This window comes from Euwallacea similis, chromosome 23 (genome assembly GCF_039881205.1).
Source record: "Euwallacea similis isolate ESF13 chromosome 23, ESF131.1, whole genome shotgun sequence".
In the NCBI taxonomy this organism is placed as follows: Eukaryota; Metazoa; Arthropoda; class Insecta; order Coleoptera; family Curculionidae; genus Euwallacea; species Euwallacea similis.
In genome coordinates, this window is record NC_089631.1 from 2953560 (window position 1) to 2969623 (window position 16064).

Consider the following 16064-nt stretch of genomic DNA (forward strand, 5'->3'; position numbering starts at 1 on the left):
TGTCGGCATATTTTAGCAAACATTATAAAATACCATTTATTTCATTTTTAATTTCATATGTCTTTTGGGCAACAATTGAATTTCCATGGTAAAAAATTAACTTCTGTATTAACAGCGAATGCACTCCAAATTGGATCCACTTTTTAAAAAGTTCTGAACTGTCATTAACAAAATCAAAACCTAAAAAAACTGCTTAGCATTTGTATATAATTTTATTTGTAGATGAAAAATAAAACATCACAATTGCCTCTTTTTAAACAACGTTAATAATTTTTGCAGAAATGTATACCTTATTTTGGAACAATGGGAGTACACTAAATAATGGGATAAATACGTGATAAAGAATGGACCAATATTAAACTGGGTATAATAGACATCAAAATCTTATGATTGAGGTTAACATGGCTGATACCAATATCGCTGGTTTAAAAGACACATCGTGTTAAAAGTTTAAATATTATTTTAAAATTTCTGAATAATTAAGAAAGTTTTGATATTATAAATCTGAAAATTGACAGTTTTATATTTTTCGGTGTGAAAATTACGAGTTTTAAACTTATTTCGACGTTACTCCTAAACAGCGCTAGTTTCATCGTATTATTTAAGTAATTTAAAAAATATTTTGTTATCCGTTAAGGCATACTTAAAACAAGTCGAAAATTTAAAAAAAAACGAACAATTCTACAGTGAAAATGTACTCTTGCTTAAGTCGTCTGAATCTGTCGGCTTTTAAATTATTTGCATTTACAAGGTTCAATGTATTTTGCTATGATGTTTTATTCTTAAAAGATGGAAAGGTATGGAGAAGTAATCAAAGCAACAATAAATAACAATAACAATTATTAATAATAGTGATAATGACAAACATCAAAGCAAATATTGGAAGTGTCTATCACCTACCTCAATACATTTTAAAATACACTTTAATAAATGTCTCAAAATGTTAAACAAAATTTTACTATTATTTTCAAAAGGCTTCTTGTATTCTCTGTTACATCTCCTGAGAGAATGAAAATGAAAAAAAAATCATAATAAAATACATTGAACCTTTTAAATACAAAATAACTGAAAAAACCGATAGATTTAGAAGACATTAAGAGTACATTACATTTTCTCTGTAAAATCGAACGTTCTCTAAATTCTCGACTTGTTTTAAACATGGCTCATCAAATAAAAAAATATGTTTTAAATTACTTAAATAATACGGTGAATCTAGCAGCGTCCTCTAGGAGTAACGTCAAAATAAGCTTAAAATTCGTAATTCTCACACCAAAAAATATAAAACTACCAATTTTCAGATTTATACCATCAAAACTTTCACAATTATTGAGAAATTTTAGAATAAAATTTCACATTATTAGTTTTTTTTTGAACACGCTGTATTTTTTAAACCAGCGACATTGGTATAAGTTATGTTGAGCTCAATCACAACATTTTGGTTTCTAGTATCTCCAGTTTAGTGTTGGCATATTCCTTCTGACTCACTCTGTATAACTCTCACTGAATGTGTCAATGAGGCTTATAGGAATCTTGGAAACAATGCAGTTTGAAGAGCTACCAATGAGAGAAAAATGGTTGTAAAAACCTTGTTTAGCTATAAATATAAACACTGATTCTTCTGTTATTAGCCACAAAGAAAATAATGGAGTTGCCTGTCTCTCGTTCTCTATACTAACAATCGATGACAAATACCTCTGATTCTGGTAAGATTTATATTCTCGATGTAATTAAGTATGGGTCATACAAATCTATTGTTGCAACACCGGCCGAAGCAGTACCATAGGAGGTTCTCCGATATGGTGCACTGCATTCCTAACCAAGGGTTAAAAAACTCCACCGAGGGAGTTACAGGCAGTGATTTTCGTTTGTAACGCCGGTCGCGCAAGATGATCTAACTCCAAACCATTAGATCCCTTCGCGGTGCAGACAGGTTGAACGAGCGGAAAGGTAAAAAGGCATTGCACTCTGATCGCGGTAGTTCTGTGGGGTACTACGGCAGGTTTAAAGGGCTTTGGTCAGGTGTTCTTTTGTGTTTGATTGTGAAATGCCGCTGCGAGGTATGCGGGCTAAAGTGCTGTTTTTAGCGGTGAGTATTCTCTTGTGCAAGCTTACTTGAATGCACAATGTTAACTACAGAAAATTTTTGAGTTTTGAAGAAAATTAAATCATTTTCTGCGAGAAGCAGTTTCAGTTTGGAGTTTTTTAGCGTTTGCACAAAAGTAGAAGCAATAAAAGTGAAATACTTAATAAAAATTACAAAAAGCCATAATTTTCAGGCAGTACTCTCTGCGGTGAACCAATCTGCACTGGGTTTTCCCACTGAACTTCCCAAACTTCAGACTCAATCGACTTCAACAACGATCAACGGAAAAAACGATCTGGTAAATCAACATTACGAAAGTTTGCGACACATTATTGCTTCCGAGCAAGGCCAGCAGGATCACCATAGGTCAGTGAAAAAGGAGCCGATCATAGAAGGAGATGGAAAGATACTCACATTGGATGAATTGAGAAGCAAATGTCAGCATTTTTCTAGGTAAAAACATAGACAGACAATTTAATGTTTAGAGCAAGAACTTTTAATCTCTAGATTATTTGGATTGAATCATTATGGTAATACTTCAGAAAACCTTTCCGATAGTATAGACAAGCCCATCAGCACTACTGAAAGATTTACAGGCAGGCCACTAATTGAAGTCACACGTAGGCCTGTTTTTATCAAAAACCGACCCGCCTTTATTCAAAAGAATGAGGCGGGTTTCTACGTCACTGTTGCCCCATTGAGTGAAACAACTAAACGACCCTTTTGGGTTACCAGTCCCCAATACCCGAAGGTTTCCCAAGCGATGCCTTTGACCACTACAACAACCAATACTCCTATAACCACAACGTCGTCAGTTACAACTACTGTAAAGCCTAAAATTACGATTAAATATACCAAATACGAGCCAGTGATCCTTCAGAAAACAGTATTAACCGATGGCAGGGTAATGTACCACTGGCACAGGAGTCTACCAACAACACCACTTGAGTTAGCAGGTAAAAATTAAATAATAATATTAATTTCACAGTCTAATGAGGGATTATGTTTAGCTCCCCCACCAACCTATGAATATCCACTTCCGATGCCTATATCTCAGAGGAATTTCGACCTTTCCAATGAACACACCGTGAACCCAAATAGCACGACGAGTACAACAACTGAAAAGTCTAGTTGGTTATTTATGCCCTTTAGCAGCATATTTGGAAGTGCGCAAGAAGAGGAAACAACCACGGTAATTATTGCGCACACAATAACTCGTTGTGCTTTTATAATTTTAGTTTGTCTTAGGCCGAAACTATTACAACATCTTCTACTGTTATGGCAAATTCTGATGAAGTACAGAACATTGTGAAGTCGGTTGCATCATCTCATCCAAGTGCTGAAGATTTTAAGCCCGCTGTAAGTATATAAATAAAGTTGATTAATTGGCTTGCACGCCAACGCCCCTATTTTTTTGGAAAAAATGAAACACATTTTTGAGTTCACAAAAAACACTTACTGAGGAATTCCCCGAAATTCTTTGGCACATTTTCCTGCGCAAGAAATACTATATTAAGCAAGTAGTATTGAAAACAACACTTTTTACACGTGTTTCACACTATACCTACTTTTTCTACAACTGCAGGAAATGTATATAAGATTTCTTCTTGATTCCATTTAAATTTGTTCCAAGTTATTAAAAACTGGACTGGAATAAGTTGACTACATTGATAAAAAAATTGTTTGCTAAAAAATATTTTTATTGGTACTACTTGAGTCTCGCACACCCCTGGTTACTACAAAAGAAAAATAAACAATTATTGCAACATATCCAGTCCAATTCAGACAACCATTGATATATCACAATATTCTTAAAACCGGCACATTTCTCAAATTGAAAATCCAGAAAAGCACAATACATCGGTAGTGAAGCTCCTCAATGACCATGAAATTCTCGCAAGAATTGCGACGCACGTCTGCACATCAAGTGCTTTTTAACGAATGATTGACGTTGTCATTTGTTACTCGAAGTTCATATTAATGTAAGCGAAAAGAGTATCTATGGATTTTCGATCGTCAGCTGTTAGGTTTCGTTTCTGCTAATGTATTTTTTTTATTATTCAAAACTACATTTTTCCATTATATACAAATCAATATCAAACTCGAAATTTATTTGACTAGCAACTGAAGCTAGTAGTGCCAATTCACTACGATGACCTCGACTCGAACCTGGTGGTTCATAACAACAAGTTCACACCCCATCAAGAGGCTACTTCAGAGCTGCAGGTCATCAAAGCCATAGGAGTTCCCCAAACTGTCCCCAGATTTCATTTGGGATACACCGGTAACGGGTACGGGTTGACTTACAGCGATGGAATGCAATATGGAGGAGGATTGTATGGCCCTCCTTATATCAACTATCAAGCATATGAAGGAGGTACTGTAAAGCGGGAGGCAGACAAAATGGAGTAAGTACCATTAGGAGTAGCATTCCGAAGTTATACAGGAGTATGGTAGGCTTAGCTTAAAGAAAGGCTTTAGCTCGATATATTTCTCTCATGGCAAACAGCTAGAAAATTCACATCAAGGGCGATAAAATGGATTATTGTGACATCTCTGGTGCCACAAGTTGGATTATTACTGCGCCTGAGCAATTCAAATTTTCTAAACTCACGTTTAAAGTCAAAATCATGGAAGAAAGGCCACCATATTCATGAGTGCAACGACATCAATGATCTCTATCTCTCTCAAGTACTACGCTGTAGAAATATGTATGTAAGTGAGACAGAACATCTGAAAGCACATCTGAGCAGATGACGTGGTAGCCTATTTTTAGTTGATTTCGACTCTCCATATTTTTGTGGGCTTTTTTGATTATCTGACTGTTTAATATTGCCAAGCCTCTGTTCCTCAAGACTTTTAAATATTGGCAAGCGTTGATGATAGCAGTAAGCGTAATAAATAATCATTAATATAGCGTAATAAAGAAACTACTTAACTACCTCATTGTAAGACTGAAAAAAATAGTTTTAAGGTAGATTATTGCTCTGTACAATTGACGTTTTCTTGATTTAGTCTACTTCAATTTATGCTAATGCTTAACCACATAATAATAATATTCATCATTTAATGATGTTTTAATTCTGTAGCAAGGAGCAAAAAAATATTGTAAAGAATTATCAATTAAGTAAATTTACTTTGTTAGATGTTAAGTATGTACTCCAATAACTGTTAATTTTGGGCTGGATTGGTGCAATGTTATACGTATTATTCTGAAAGTGTGTAACTACTCGTAAGTTTATGAATATGTATATTTTTTTTAAATGAAAAAAGGATGTTTTTCTTACCAGCGCCAACATTCTGATAGCCTGTTCGGTAATGGGGTGGCTGAGCTTCACCCTCCTGTACAGGGCGTGAGCTTCGTAATAGTTGATCATATCCACTAAGCTTTCAAATTCGACACTACCGATCGTGTATAGTCGGCCCTCCAATTTAATTCGGCAATGTTTAATTTTTCTGTCAGCCCTTAAAAAACAAATTATCTTTAACGTTATTTCCAGTATCATTTACTGCTTTGTCTATTACTTTTGTAAATTTTACACACTAAAGCTTGTTCATTCATTCAATGAAAAATTGCTATATTGTTATATACATTTCTTATGGGTTGCTGGACAACACGTAGGAAATTAACGGGTGATCACACAAAACATAAACAACAATTACAAATATACCTTAATTAAGCGAAAAATATCAAGAATTCTAATTTCTCTTTTACCTAAAACTAATGGTATAGCAATTGGTGTCGTTCTCACTGGGTCTGACCAAAAAAGCGCCTTCCGTCTTGATACGTTTCAGCACGTCTTCGGCCTGTTGCTTGGTCGTGTGTTTGTGGTACCACTCTTCATTTTCGTGAAGGTTTGGCTGAGGCACTGGCTCTTGTAAGGTGATGGAAAACTCCGTGGTAACTAACGGACAAGACCTGCATCAAATTGATAAATTCAATACTGCCCAACAACACAAACAAGTACATACCTGTAATGCGTAATGAGACTATAAAGGCTGTCGAAGTATTTGCCATCTATAAGATAATATTTAGTTTGCTGCTTGTCCTGTTTAGAGCGTATACGACAGTGGTTCACCTGGCCGTTGCGCCAAAAAGACAGAGAATATTCGCCGACGAAAGTCACGCTGGCTCTGACGAGAAAAGTCCCGTCACCTAAAGATTTTATTTGAGACCACAGAACAAGAAAACCAGAAATTAAATAAACCTAAATGGGCATACATCCGTAACAAATGCTCAGCTTCCTCTCGACCTTTGGGCAATTTGCCGTGAAACCATTTTTCACTAAAATGCAGCTCCTCGTTAGGGACGTTTTTGTTAGGTCGTGAAAATGTGTTATTTTCTTCTTCCTCGTCCTCCCTGTAACTTTCTAATTAAACTAATTCAGCCTCAAACCTATAGCAAACACTCACCTTTCCGAACCTTCCCCATCCAGCTTATAATGACTAGTATAGAACAATTTGTTATCGTTTAATACGAAAAAATGCGGAGTCCACTCCTTATCGACTGGGTCTTCTAAGTACATTTCCCCACTTTTAACCGCATTCCTGAAACCAAAGGAATTGCTACTAGATGTGTATCAGCGCCTCAATTAGCGATTGGTTTTAAGACGGGAACGGCTTAGACAAAATTTTGAGAAGTTTTATTTAAAATTCCTCATTCCTTAAAAATTGATATTTTTATATAAAAAAGCGGCACATACAACACTACCTGTAGTGACGTTTTATAGCCTAAAGCCGATACAGTTTCTAACTTCGACATCTTCTATATTATAACATTATAGCGTTTTCATAGCGAATATACATCAGACAACCCAAGTCATAGAAAACTAACCTTAGATCCATGTTGTCGGTTGATTCCATTCTCATGAACACCGAAGGCATGTCTTCTTGACCTTCCGGTAATTTTTTGTGCTTTAAAATAATTTTTCGACGCAAATTATAAGGAGAAGGAAGAACGGCCTCATCTTTATCATAGGGTCGCACCAAAAGCATATCTCCAAAAATATCCTAAATAAACCACAAATAATTTTAAATGGTTTTGCCGTGGGCTGTTTTTTATCCACATAGAAAAATCTTACTCTTAAATTATTGGCCATCTTTCTCTGCTGCGGCAATGAACAGTTGTCTTCAATGGACAATATAACTGGATACTCAGACGTAACGAAAGCGTGTTCCTTAATGGTCCTCAATACGTCGATGAATTTAATTTTACTCGTTAAGGTATGTCCGTGAAAAATATATGGAGTACAATCGGGACCATCCCAACAGTCCAACTCTATACACCTGCAGCCCATTCGCAAGCAGCGAGCATACGCTTCAACCGAGGATTCTGAAGAAAATTGATCTCCCGTCAAGTAACTAAAACACCATTTATAAACGATCTTAAATGAATGCTTTTCATTAAATCCCTTCTTACGTATTGTGAGAGCTGGCAATCCAGTAGTGGCACAACGGACGAGTCATGTCTTGATAAACAACACTTTTACTAGCATCCCATAGATCATTTTGTTTGGAGAACAGAAAATCTATAAATTCAGGGACAGTGAAACAGGGTTCTTGCACCTCTCTGAAACATATATTCTCAATAAGTGCTAGGATGAAATGGGGAAGCTGTAGGATACCTGTGCGGATCTCGCAAAAAATCACAGATAAAGTTTCTGACCAGCACTTTATCGCTCGCAGAAAGGTCGTCCTGTTCCTGAGTAAAAAACTTTTGGAGTTCCTGAAGAGTTACTTGTTTCATATTAGAAGAATAAATTCGGATTTTGTCGAATAAATCACTGATAGCCTAGGGCAGAATTTTGCAAATTACATTTGTGTATGTTGCCTCTATACCGTAGAATTACATTTTCCTCCAGAATTAGCTTTTGATACAGCAAAGTAAAATCATCAAAACCTATTTCAGCTCTTCTCCTGGTGTCTACTTCATTGAAAATTTCTCTTAATTTACTAGTAGGAATTTTGTAATTAATTCTAGGAAGAAATGACTTCAGATCTTTCAAGTTAACCCTAAAAGAAACTATTTTGAGAAAAAGTTTGAGTCATGGATTTTAATCATACGTTTCCCTTGATCCCTCCATTTCATAAAATTCTCTTCGTAACCAACTTTGAACTTGTAAAGAATAAGGTGCACTAATACTATCTTTCACTAAATGGTTTAATCCTTTTACCCACAGCCTGCGTTCTTCATCAGAGAGAGCTGCAAGATCGGAAAACGAATTATTTCCATTTTAACATAGGATATTTGATGTACTTACCTGCAATACTCAGTGACCTTAATTTAAATTCAAGCCCATAAAACACAACAAAACACTTAGTTTCTTTCAATTTGGCCTCTTCAGGCCATTTTTCAAAATCCCTTGAGGCTTTCCCCACTCGGACTTCCTTGATTTCAGACAGATCAACTGTACCTATAATGCATTATTAAATGTTGGACAACTGAACAGAAATTAATTTTTTACCTTCGAAACTGGCTTTAGATGTGGAATTTGACATAGGGCGAGTCCATATTAGTTGTCTAGTTTCTCGCCTAATTGCAAGTGTTTTACTTTCAGGTCTTTTTCTCCATGAAAATTTTGTCACCAGTGTACCGCGTTCTAATTGACTAATAACTTGCTCCATTTCTGGGATGTAACCAGAACCACTGTGCAGTTGTTGAAACATTGCAGCTGTAAATCATTGATAATACATTTTAAAATGTTATTTAAAACGAACATCTCAAGGGAACACAGTCATACATTCCTTTGCATAGTTAGGAACAATTTTTTACTCCGCTATTTATCTGAGGTAATTTGTTGTTGAATGTGAATAAATTGCCCATACAGCAGACCACTAAAATTTTTATTTCCAGAGGAAAATGCTATCGTCCGTTTGAGCTTTATACCCTCGCGACAAAAACACTTACATCTATTCACAAATAATCATTAATGAAATGTGAACAAAAGAAGACAATGTTTTGGAATCTCATTTGTCTTGAGTCTCCATACATAACAATTGTTTCATCTTACCTAAATTTGTTACAGTTTTTGAGTTGTTCTTGTCATGTGTGTGCGTTAGTATAGTAATTAATTGAGTGCCTGAACTTTGTAATCAGTCTTACTGCCATATGTTCTGTTTGTCATTAAATTTTTTTTATTCCATAAATGGACTTGGATATTTTTGCTACAATTTTTGTAATGATCTTAATGCTAAGAATTTTGCCTTAATTTGAAGATTGATGGTGAAAGGACAAACCATGATACATGCACTTTACCAGCTAAAAATCTGAATGGGTAACTAAAATAGGTAATTTAGAAACTCATGTAAAGCCATTGAAAATTTTAGTTATTGGAATTTTTAATAAGATTATCCTTAAGCAATTGATAATGATTTTTTTATGTTCTCAAAAGTACAAGTAATACAAAAATAAAGAGATGGAGGGCCTGTATTTGGTGAGCTGTGTATAGTCATATAATCATCAGTAAATGGATTAGAAGGTAAAAAAGGACCCAAGGGACCAAATCGCAGGGCTTCAGACCTTAGTATCTTCCACTATTAGTACTACTCCTTTATTTAGAAGTGTAGTATCAAAGGGTCATAGTGCTAATTCAATTCAATAGATTTATTAATGATAATATGCTATTTTAATCCTCACAACTATATATTTAGGGTACTACGGCTTAGGAAATTAATGAAGCATTACCTGTTGGTGCCCAATAATTAGTTGAAAGCAGAAAACAGTTTCAGTATTCTTCTATGTAGTAAATGCAATATTTACAACAGCCAGAAAAACAAGAAAACGTTTATTTCTCATTTCTATATGAGAACGAACACAAACACTGGATAGGAACAAGGAAATTGGTAATAATCTCATTTACATTAACGCAATGTTAAATTAAAAAATAACTTCTTTGCGAAAAAAATAAAATAAACTTCGAATACAGAAAAAAATAATAATAAAAATTAACTTGAGCCATATGTCAAATTCCAAAACTATTTTATTAGACTTTTCGGAAACGACGATCCGGATTAGATTGATCCCTCTCAGCTGATTTTCAACCAATCGGGTTGATTCTTGATGATAACCTGCCAATCCTATTGGTTAAAAATCAGTTGATGAGTATCAATCTGTTCCACATCATAGCTTCTGAAAAGACCTATTGATGCATTTTTATGATTACACCTCAAGATATTAGAATTATCTTTACTTTATATTTATCTTTGAGCACTTAGAAAAAAATATAATATATATGATATGGTCTTTAGTCACTGCAATTTTGAGCAATTTCAGCATCATCTTCTGATAAAACACCACATTTTCCTACCTGTAAAATTACCTTTATTTCAGCAGACTTAACATGTACATTTGAAATATTACATTTACTTATTCCTTTACTAATTAATTAGTTGATTATGCCTTTATAACTTAAACAATCTAATTGGTTTTGCATCCCCACATTCAAAGAGATATTTCATACAATATTCTTGTAAACAAAAATGGATATAAGAAAACGCCTAAATAATTTTTGCATTTAGTGTGATTGCAGGAAGTTCATACAAATCCAGAAATTTCTTCAAAGCGTTGTTAAACAAACAATATGTAGCCCTCTAATAATGGAAATTAATAATAAGCAACTAGATTCTCAACTGACACACAAAACGGAAAACAAGTCACAAATGAGTAATCTTATTATAAAACTTCGCAGGTGTACTCTTCAGCATCTATATCCAAAAAACGCGACGACCCTGGGTGGACGTTCGGGACGCGACGTCTGGTTCCCCCCTCTTCTACACAGGGCTAGAAGCAACTACCCTCAGGAGGCTGGGCCAGCTTCATGTTCTCCTTGAGGGTCATTAAACGTCGCAATTCCTGAAGAACTGTTTTTAGAGTGTATTCTCTTTGCCATCGAGCTAGCACTGGTACTTGTCGATTATCAACCTGCAAAAGCACACTTTCAAATTTTGGCATTAATACTTAAATATAGCTTTGTTCCAATATATATTTACATCCACAATTAGATTAATATTCTTCCAAGAATAGAGCACTTGTGAATTAAAAAGCAAACAAGAAAGCATAGCAAATTAAAGTCAAACTTTATGTGAAAACTTTTTCAAACTGACCATAGTGATGAATTATATTGATATGGTTGGCATACATATCAAGTAAGAATGATATGAACCCAACATAAGAATAATACTCCATATCTTCCCGTCAATCAATTGTTGAAATGATAATTAACTCACCACTCCTGAAGTGGAATTAATACAATTCATGTTTATCCTAGAAATGAATTTAGCCATTGGTGGTTCATCGGGATAGCTTGATCCACACTCAATTTTAACAGAATACATTCTATTCTCATAAGGACTTCGAGGGGGTCCAATGATCATTCCCATCCAATGGGTAAGAGTCATATCATCATCATTTTCCAGTCCCCAGCTAATGGTACCATCAGACACACCTTTTTGACCTGCTTCCAGTTCCTCCAGAAGTCTGAAGTTCCTAGGAACAACTGTAAATAAAAATTATTACATTTGAGTTTTGATAAGAAGAGTAACTAAAGGGGAGTTGAGAATCTTACCCACACCGGCAGAAGGGGTAGCCATGTTTGCCAACTCTTTTTCGGCAAATGATATTTGGAATCGGGACAATTGCAAGCTCTCAGAGGCTCTCTGAAAGTTGTTTGGGAGCTATTCGCACACGGACTACCGAGACAATCTACAGTACAGTCTATTTTAAGCTCCAAATGTAACGTTTTAAATCTCTGCTCTCGTAGAGAGAAAATTCCGAAAAAAGACCAATCCGCAAACGGAACAAATGTCTTTCCACCACACTCCACAAACTTTCTTGTCATTCGAACATTCTATTCCAATCCAAACTTCAACTTCAATGTCAAAATAATTTTTACTTTGATCTTAACTAACAACGGAAAATACCGACAACATTGGGGAGCGAGACGCCATTTTATTTAATGTCACACTCCCTGCAATCATAAACGGCTTTCAATTAAAATTAATTGAATTAATTTTTCTTTACTTTCAGAAAAATAATCTTTCAGAAACTCTTTATTCAGGACCGCATTAATTATTAACGTGCTGTTAACTTTAACATCAAGTTCGTTTCCGTGTAAAGTCGGGTTCACATCACATCACCCAAAGCTGATGATGCTTCATGCTTTTTACTGATGCTAATATTATGTACTAGTGAGTAATAATGAATATGTAAACTGAAAAGGATGCGAACAAAACTATTTTACTTTCAACTGTACCCCGCACCACTAATTAGTATCAATACATTATTGCCACTTTTAATATCTCGGTTTTTATCTGGTGGATATATTTATATGCTTTTTGATAGCTGACATTGACAATATAAAAAGACAATGACAATATTGTAAACACTAAACACGTGTGTTTGCATTAGAAAGTCTGAAACTTCTAAAATTGGTGGTCTAGAAAAAGTGTAAATTTACTATAATTTGAAACAATAAGTTCAAGAAACAGTTATAAATTGATACTTTTTAAAGTAACTTGAAAAAGTTAGGTTAATTCATTCCCACAACAGCCCAGAGAAATTTACTGCAAAATGGGTAAATTAAATGTCAGTTTAATGAGATACCTCACTCCAGAGGATTTCAGAGTGTTAACCGCAATAGAAATGGGCATGAAGAACCACGAGCTGGTGCCTAGTCCTATGGCAGCTTCAATAGCTAACTTACAGCATGGTGGTGTACACAAACTTCTAAGAGAATTATGTAAACACAAGCTGTTAAGTTATGAACGAGGCAAGAGATATGATGGTTATCGTTTAACTAACTTGGGGTATGACTATTTGGCCCTGCATTCTTTGACAAAACGGGATGTAATAGCCTCATTTGGTAATCAGATTGGAGTTGGAAAGGAGAGTAATATATACACCATTGCAAACACAAATGGAAAAGAACTTTGTCTTAAACTTCACAGATTGGGGAGAGTATGTTTTAGGAAGGTTACTGAGAAACGGGACTATCATAAGCATAGGTATTTTTCTAAGTTATTTCCCTATCTCTAGATCTCTAGATTTAATAATAAATATGATATTTTTTCTTAGGAAGTCTGCTTCTTGGTTGTATTTGTCTCGCATATCTGCAACTAAAGAGTTTGCCTATATGAAGGCTTTGTATGAACGAAAATTTCCAGTACCTGAGCCCATTGATTATAACCGCCACTGTGTAGTTATGGAGTTGGTCAATGGTGAGTTATCATTGCATATAGTGTTGATAGTCTACAGATATTTGTGAGAAATTTTGGACTAAATTAGAAATACTCATGAAAGTTTACTGCCAACCTTTTGTCCAAGGATCTTAGAAACCATAAATGCTACAAAGCTAGTACTTGAAGGAAGACTAAACAATGATGTTAGTTCACATCTACTAGTAAAATGAGTATAATATAAATAGATCAGAATATTTTCAATGTTATTTTAACATGCCCATAAATTCACAAATATTTGCTCATAATTTGTGTCTTAGCTAGCCTCTTGTAGAAATCACTTGAAATTAGTGTCTTTTTCTTTAGGAACTCTTTTAAACCACATATCTGAGGTAAAAGATGTAGAAGCTCTTTATGATCAACTAATGAACCTTATAGTTCGTTTCGCCGATTCAGGTGTAATACACGGAGATTTTAATGAATTTAACATTATATTAGATGAAGATGAAAATCCTATTATTATCGATTTTCCACAAATGATGTCAACAGAACATGCAAATGCTGAGATGTATTATGAAAGAGATATTAACTGCATTAAACAGTTTTTCAAGAAAAGGTGATTATATAAAATTTCAGTATAAATTTATTTTTCCTTTCATTGTAGATTTAACTATGAAAGCGAAAACTATCCCAAATTTAGTGATATTGAGCGTATGGACGTTTTAGATGCTGAAGTTGCCTGTACTGGATTTACCAGACAAATGGCAAAAGACATTAACCTGGAATTAGGATTGGAAGATTTCTCTCATAAGAGCGAATCATTAGGTTTGTAATTGCAAATATTTGTACATTTGTTTTTTCTTCATTTCTTGTTACTTTTAACTGTATTGCAGATAGTGAAGAAAATTTTCACGAAGTTAGTAATAAAAATTATATTAGCAATGAATCTGATCCAATAGAAATCTCGAAGTACAGAACTTATCAAGACTTATCAGACACAAATTTATCTGAAGGAGATGTTAGTTCTGATTACTTTAAATCTGAAGATTTGTTCGAATTGGGAAGCGTCAGATCCACGGCCACTACAATTCATCCTGATGAAATAAAACGAAGAGTGAAAAAGCAAATAGCAGGCAAGGGTAAAAGGGACCAAAGGAAAAGATGCGTGGCAAAGGGTGAAGCTAACGCTACAACCAGAGTTAGACGCGAGAATAAGGATACCGTACGTCAAACATGCAGTGTATGGGAATAAACAACTAATTAAAAAGGAAATATATTTTTTTTATGTAACAGTTCCTTGATTATTGTTTTGATGAGAGGCGATAGTACAGAGATCCCCTCCCGCTATAAAATTATCCACGATCACGGTCATGTTCGCGCAGCACTATTGGTGGGAGTGTAGGGGAGTCAATGATGCCACTTTGTTTCTCCCCACCACATTCACGCCTTTCCCCTTAAAACAGCCTTCCCTTCCCCTCAATGGCGATCTGCATTTTCCGCTTGATACGGCAAAAGCAAGGAATTGAAAACTCGTGCTGTAAGGTTAACCTTTACGAGGGTGATTACTGATTTATGGGCTATTATTTAAGCAGTTCTACATTTGCGTTAATTTAAATTATCAGTACCAAATATTTTTTTAAAAGCAAAGTTTAGATAGCTGCGATGGATTGTCGATATGATCTATACGGAGGTGTAAATGATAAAATGACCGCTTTGCGCCTTATTCTATTGATTGGTTTTTGTTTCCTTTACGTTTGAATTCTTGCGTTGTTGCTTATTGCTGCATATACATACATATATCCCTGGTAAGTGGGTGGGATATCGATTGCCCTGTGCACGGCAGTGTTGTGATTGACTTAAGTTATTGATAATCTAAGGATTCAAATTTTATCTATGCAGTAAACAATTAGAACAGTACGTTTACCTAGGATAGGAGTAAACAAGACTGTTAACTTGCGGATCGGTCTATATTTGTTTTAAAACATGTTATACCTACCTCAAATGAAACTACCTTGTATTGAACTAATTGGTGTACTGACTGGCTAATTAGAAAGGGTAAAATTAATCGGATTGATTTCCACGAATTATTTTTTTATACTTCTCATGGGTTGCTAGGTAACACGTAAGAAAGTAATGAGCGATCATTAAAAAAATAAGTAAGCGATGAAATATAAGCATATTTTGAATAAATTCTTCAGTTGTTATTTGTTCTTCAGATATTTGATGGTAAATAGCAAATGACTTAATTAACGCCCTACGTTTAAGATTCACCGCCTGTTGCGAGTTTTTTTAACGACCACCCATTATATTTTATTATGCTACAGAAATCCGATTTTGTCATTCTTTACTTATTTTCCTAACACATGCGAGAGGGGGAATGAAGAAGAAAAAAATAATTCAGATTATATGAAAAAATAAATGGCAATTAATAAACATCTTTAAAATATTATTTTTATGATTGATAAACGTAAAACGCCTTTTACCAGAGAGGGTATTCAAAACTGAATACCTGTTATGAATATTACAAATTTCATTTATTAAAAGCAATAATTAAGTCATCATACTACAGCCATTATATCCCACTATAGGGGAAGTGCCTAAAGTAAACCGGTCATAGAGGCGATAATCGTGAAAGAACGGCGCTAACCTCAAAGCAAATGTTATTTTTTTGTATATCATATGACGCCGTCGGCTGACCAATCAGATGACGGCATTCCCTGCTTTTGCCCAGAGTGTGCCCCGACGCAACCCGTGAAGTGAAAATTGTAAAAGGTACGTAGAATTTTATCGTTTTACCCATGAAACTGTC

General features: G+C 34.8%; 4 protein-coding genes across 4 annotated transcripts in view; 2 read left to right on the forward strand and 2 right to left on the reverse strand.

Moving 5' to 3' along the window:
• Nucleotides 1–9969, reverse strand: part of sl (small wing phospholipase C gamma 1) — a 44738-nt gene extending 34769 nt beyond the window's left edge. The window contains exons 1-14 of the mRNA XM_066401705.1: nucleotides 9768–9969; nucleotides 8548–8754; nucleotides 8344–8496; nucleotides 8147–8285; nucleotides 7933–8095; nucleotides 7708–7874; nucleotides 7503–7652; nucleotides 7165–7444; nucleotides 6918–7093; nucleotides 6497–6631; nucleotides 6292–6443; nucleotides 6056–6239; nucleotides 5799–6002; nucleotides 5371–5548 (exon numbers count right to left, since the gene is read on the reverse strand). Coding sequence (XP_066257802.1) covers nucleotides 5371–5548; nucleotides 5799–6002; nucleotides 6056–6239; nucleotides 6292–6443; nucleotides 6497–6631; nucleotides 6918–7093; nucleotides 7165–7444; nucleotides 7503–7652; nucleotides 7708–7874; nucleotides 7933–8095; nucleotides 8147–8285; nucleotides 8344–8496; nucleotides 8548–8749 — 2283 coding nt within the window. The 5' untranslated portion in view covers nucleotides 8750–8754; nucleotides 9768–9969. The remainder of the gene's footprint in view (nucleotides 1–5370; nucleotides 5549–5798; nucleotides 6003–6055; nucleotides 6240–6291; nucleotides 6444–6496; nucleotides 6632–6917; nucleotides 7094–7164; nucleotides 7445–7502; nucleotides 7653–7707; nucleotides 7875–7932; nucleotides 8096–8146; nucleotides 8286–8343; nucleotides 8497–8547; nucleotides 8755–9767) is intronic.
• Nucleotides 1608–4744, forward strand: LOC136416502 (uncharacterized). The gene is made up of 6 exons (XM_066401698.1): nucleotides 1608–2086; nucleotides 2277–2536; nucleotides 2591–3039; nucleotides 3094–3275; nucleotides 3332–3442; nucleotides 4205–4744. Exons 1-6 carry the CDS (start codon nucleotides 2045–2047, stop codon nucleotides 4493–4495), a joined length of 1335 nt encoding a protein of 444 aa, XP_066257795.1. The 5' UTR covers nucleotides 1608–2044; the 3' UTR covers nucleotides 4496–4744.
• A 411-nt stretch (nucleotides 9970–10380) lies between the features above and the next one.
• On the reverse strand, nucleotides 10381–11915 carry Uev1A (Ubiquitin-conjugating enzyme variant 1A). Its single transcript, XM_066401589.1, has 3 exons — nucleotides 11647–11915; nucleotides 11309–11577; nucleotides 10381–11003 (listed from the first exon to the last, which is right to left on the reverse strand). Exons 1-3 carry the CDS (start codon nucleotides 11669–11671, stop codon nucleotides 10863–10865), a joined length of 435 nt encoding a protein of 144 aa, XP_066257686.1. The 5' UTR covers nucleotides 11672–11915; the 3' UTR covers nucleotides 10381–10862.
• A 600-nt stretch (nucleotides 11916–12515) lies between these two features.
• RIOK2 (RIO kinase 2) lies at nucleotides 12516–14527 on the forward strand. The gene is made up of 5 exons (XM_066401637.1): nucleotides 12516–13084; nucleotides 13155–13297; nucleotides 13622–13871; nucleotides 13920–14080; nucleotides 14149–14527. Exons 1-5 carry the CDS (start codon nucleotides 12651–12653, stop codon nucleotides 14505–14507), a joined length of 1347 nt encoding a protein of 448 aa, XP_066257734.1. The 5' UTR covers nucleotides 12516–12650; the 3' UTR covers nucleotides 14508–14527.
• Nucleotides 14528–16064: the final 1537 nt, after the last annotated feature.

Bases quoted from the DNA above. Each gene is read 5' to 3' on its own strand.
- LOC136416502 (XM_066401698.1), top strand. From the start codon at position 2,045: ATGCCGCTGCGAGGTATGCGGGCTAAAGTGCTGTTTTTAGCG. The intron at 2,537-2,590 runs GTAAAAACATAG...TTTAATCTCTAG, and splicing joins AAATGTCAGCATTTTTCTAG to ATTATTTGGATTGAATCATT. The intron at 3,040-3,093 runs GTAAAAATTAAA...GATTATGTTTAG, and splicing joins AACACCACTTGAGTTAGCAG to CTCCCCCACCAACCTATGAA.
- Uev1A (XM_066401589.1), bottom strand. From the start codon at position 11,671: ATGGCTACCCCTTCTGCCGGTGTGG. The intron at 11,578-11,646 runs GTAAGATTCTCA...TTTTATTTACAG, and splicing joins TACCCCTTCTGCCGGTGTGG to TTGTTCCTAGGAACTTCAGA. The intron at 11,004-11,308 runs GTGAGTTAATTA...GTGCTTTTGCAG, and splicing joins TTAATTCCACTTCAGGAGTG to GTTGATAATCGACAAGTACC.
- RIOK2 (XM_066401637.1), top strand. From the start codon at position 12,651: ATGGGTAAATTAAATGTCAGTTTAATGAGATACCTCACTCCAGAGGAT. The intron at 13,298-13,621 runs GTGAGTTATCAT...CTTTTTCTTTAG, and splicing joins AGTTATGGAGTTGGTCAATG to GAACTCTTTTAAACCACATA. The intron at 14,081-14,148 runs GTTTGTAATTGC...ACTGTATTGCAG, and splicing joins TCATAAGAGCGAATCATTAG to ATAGTGAAGAAAATTTTCAC.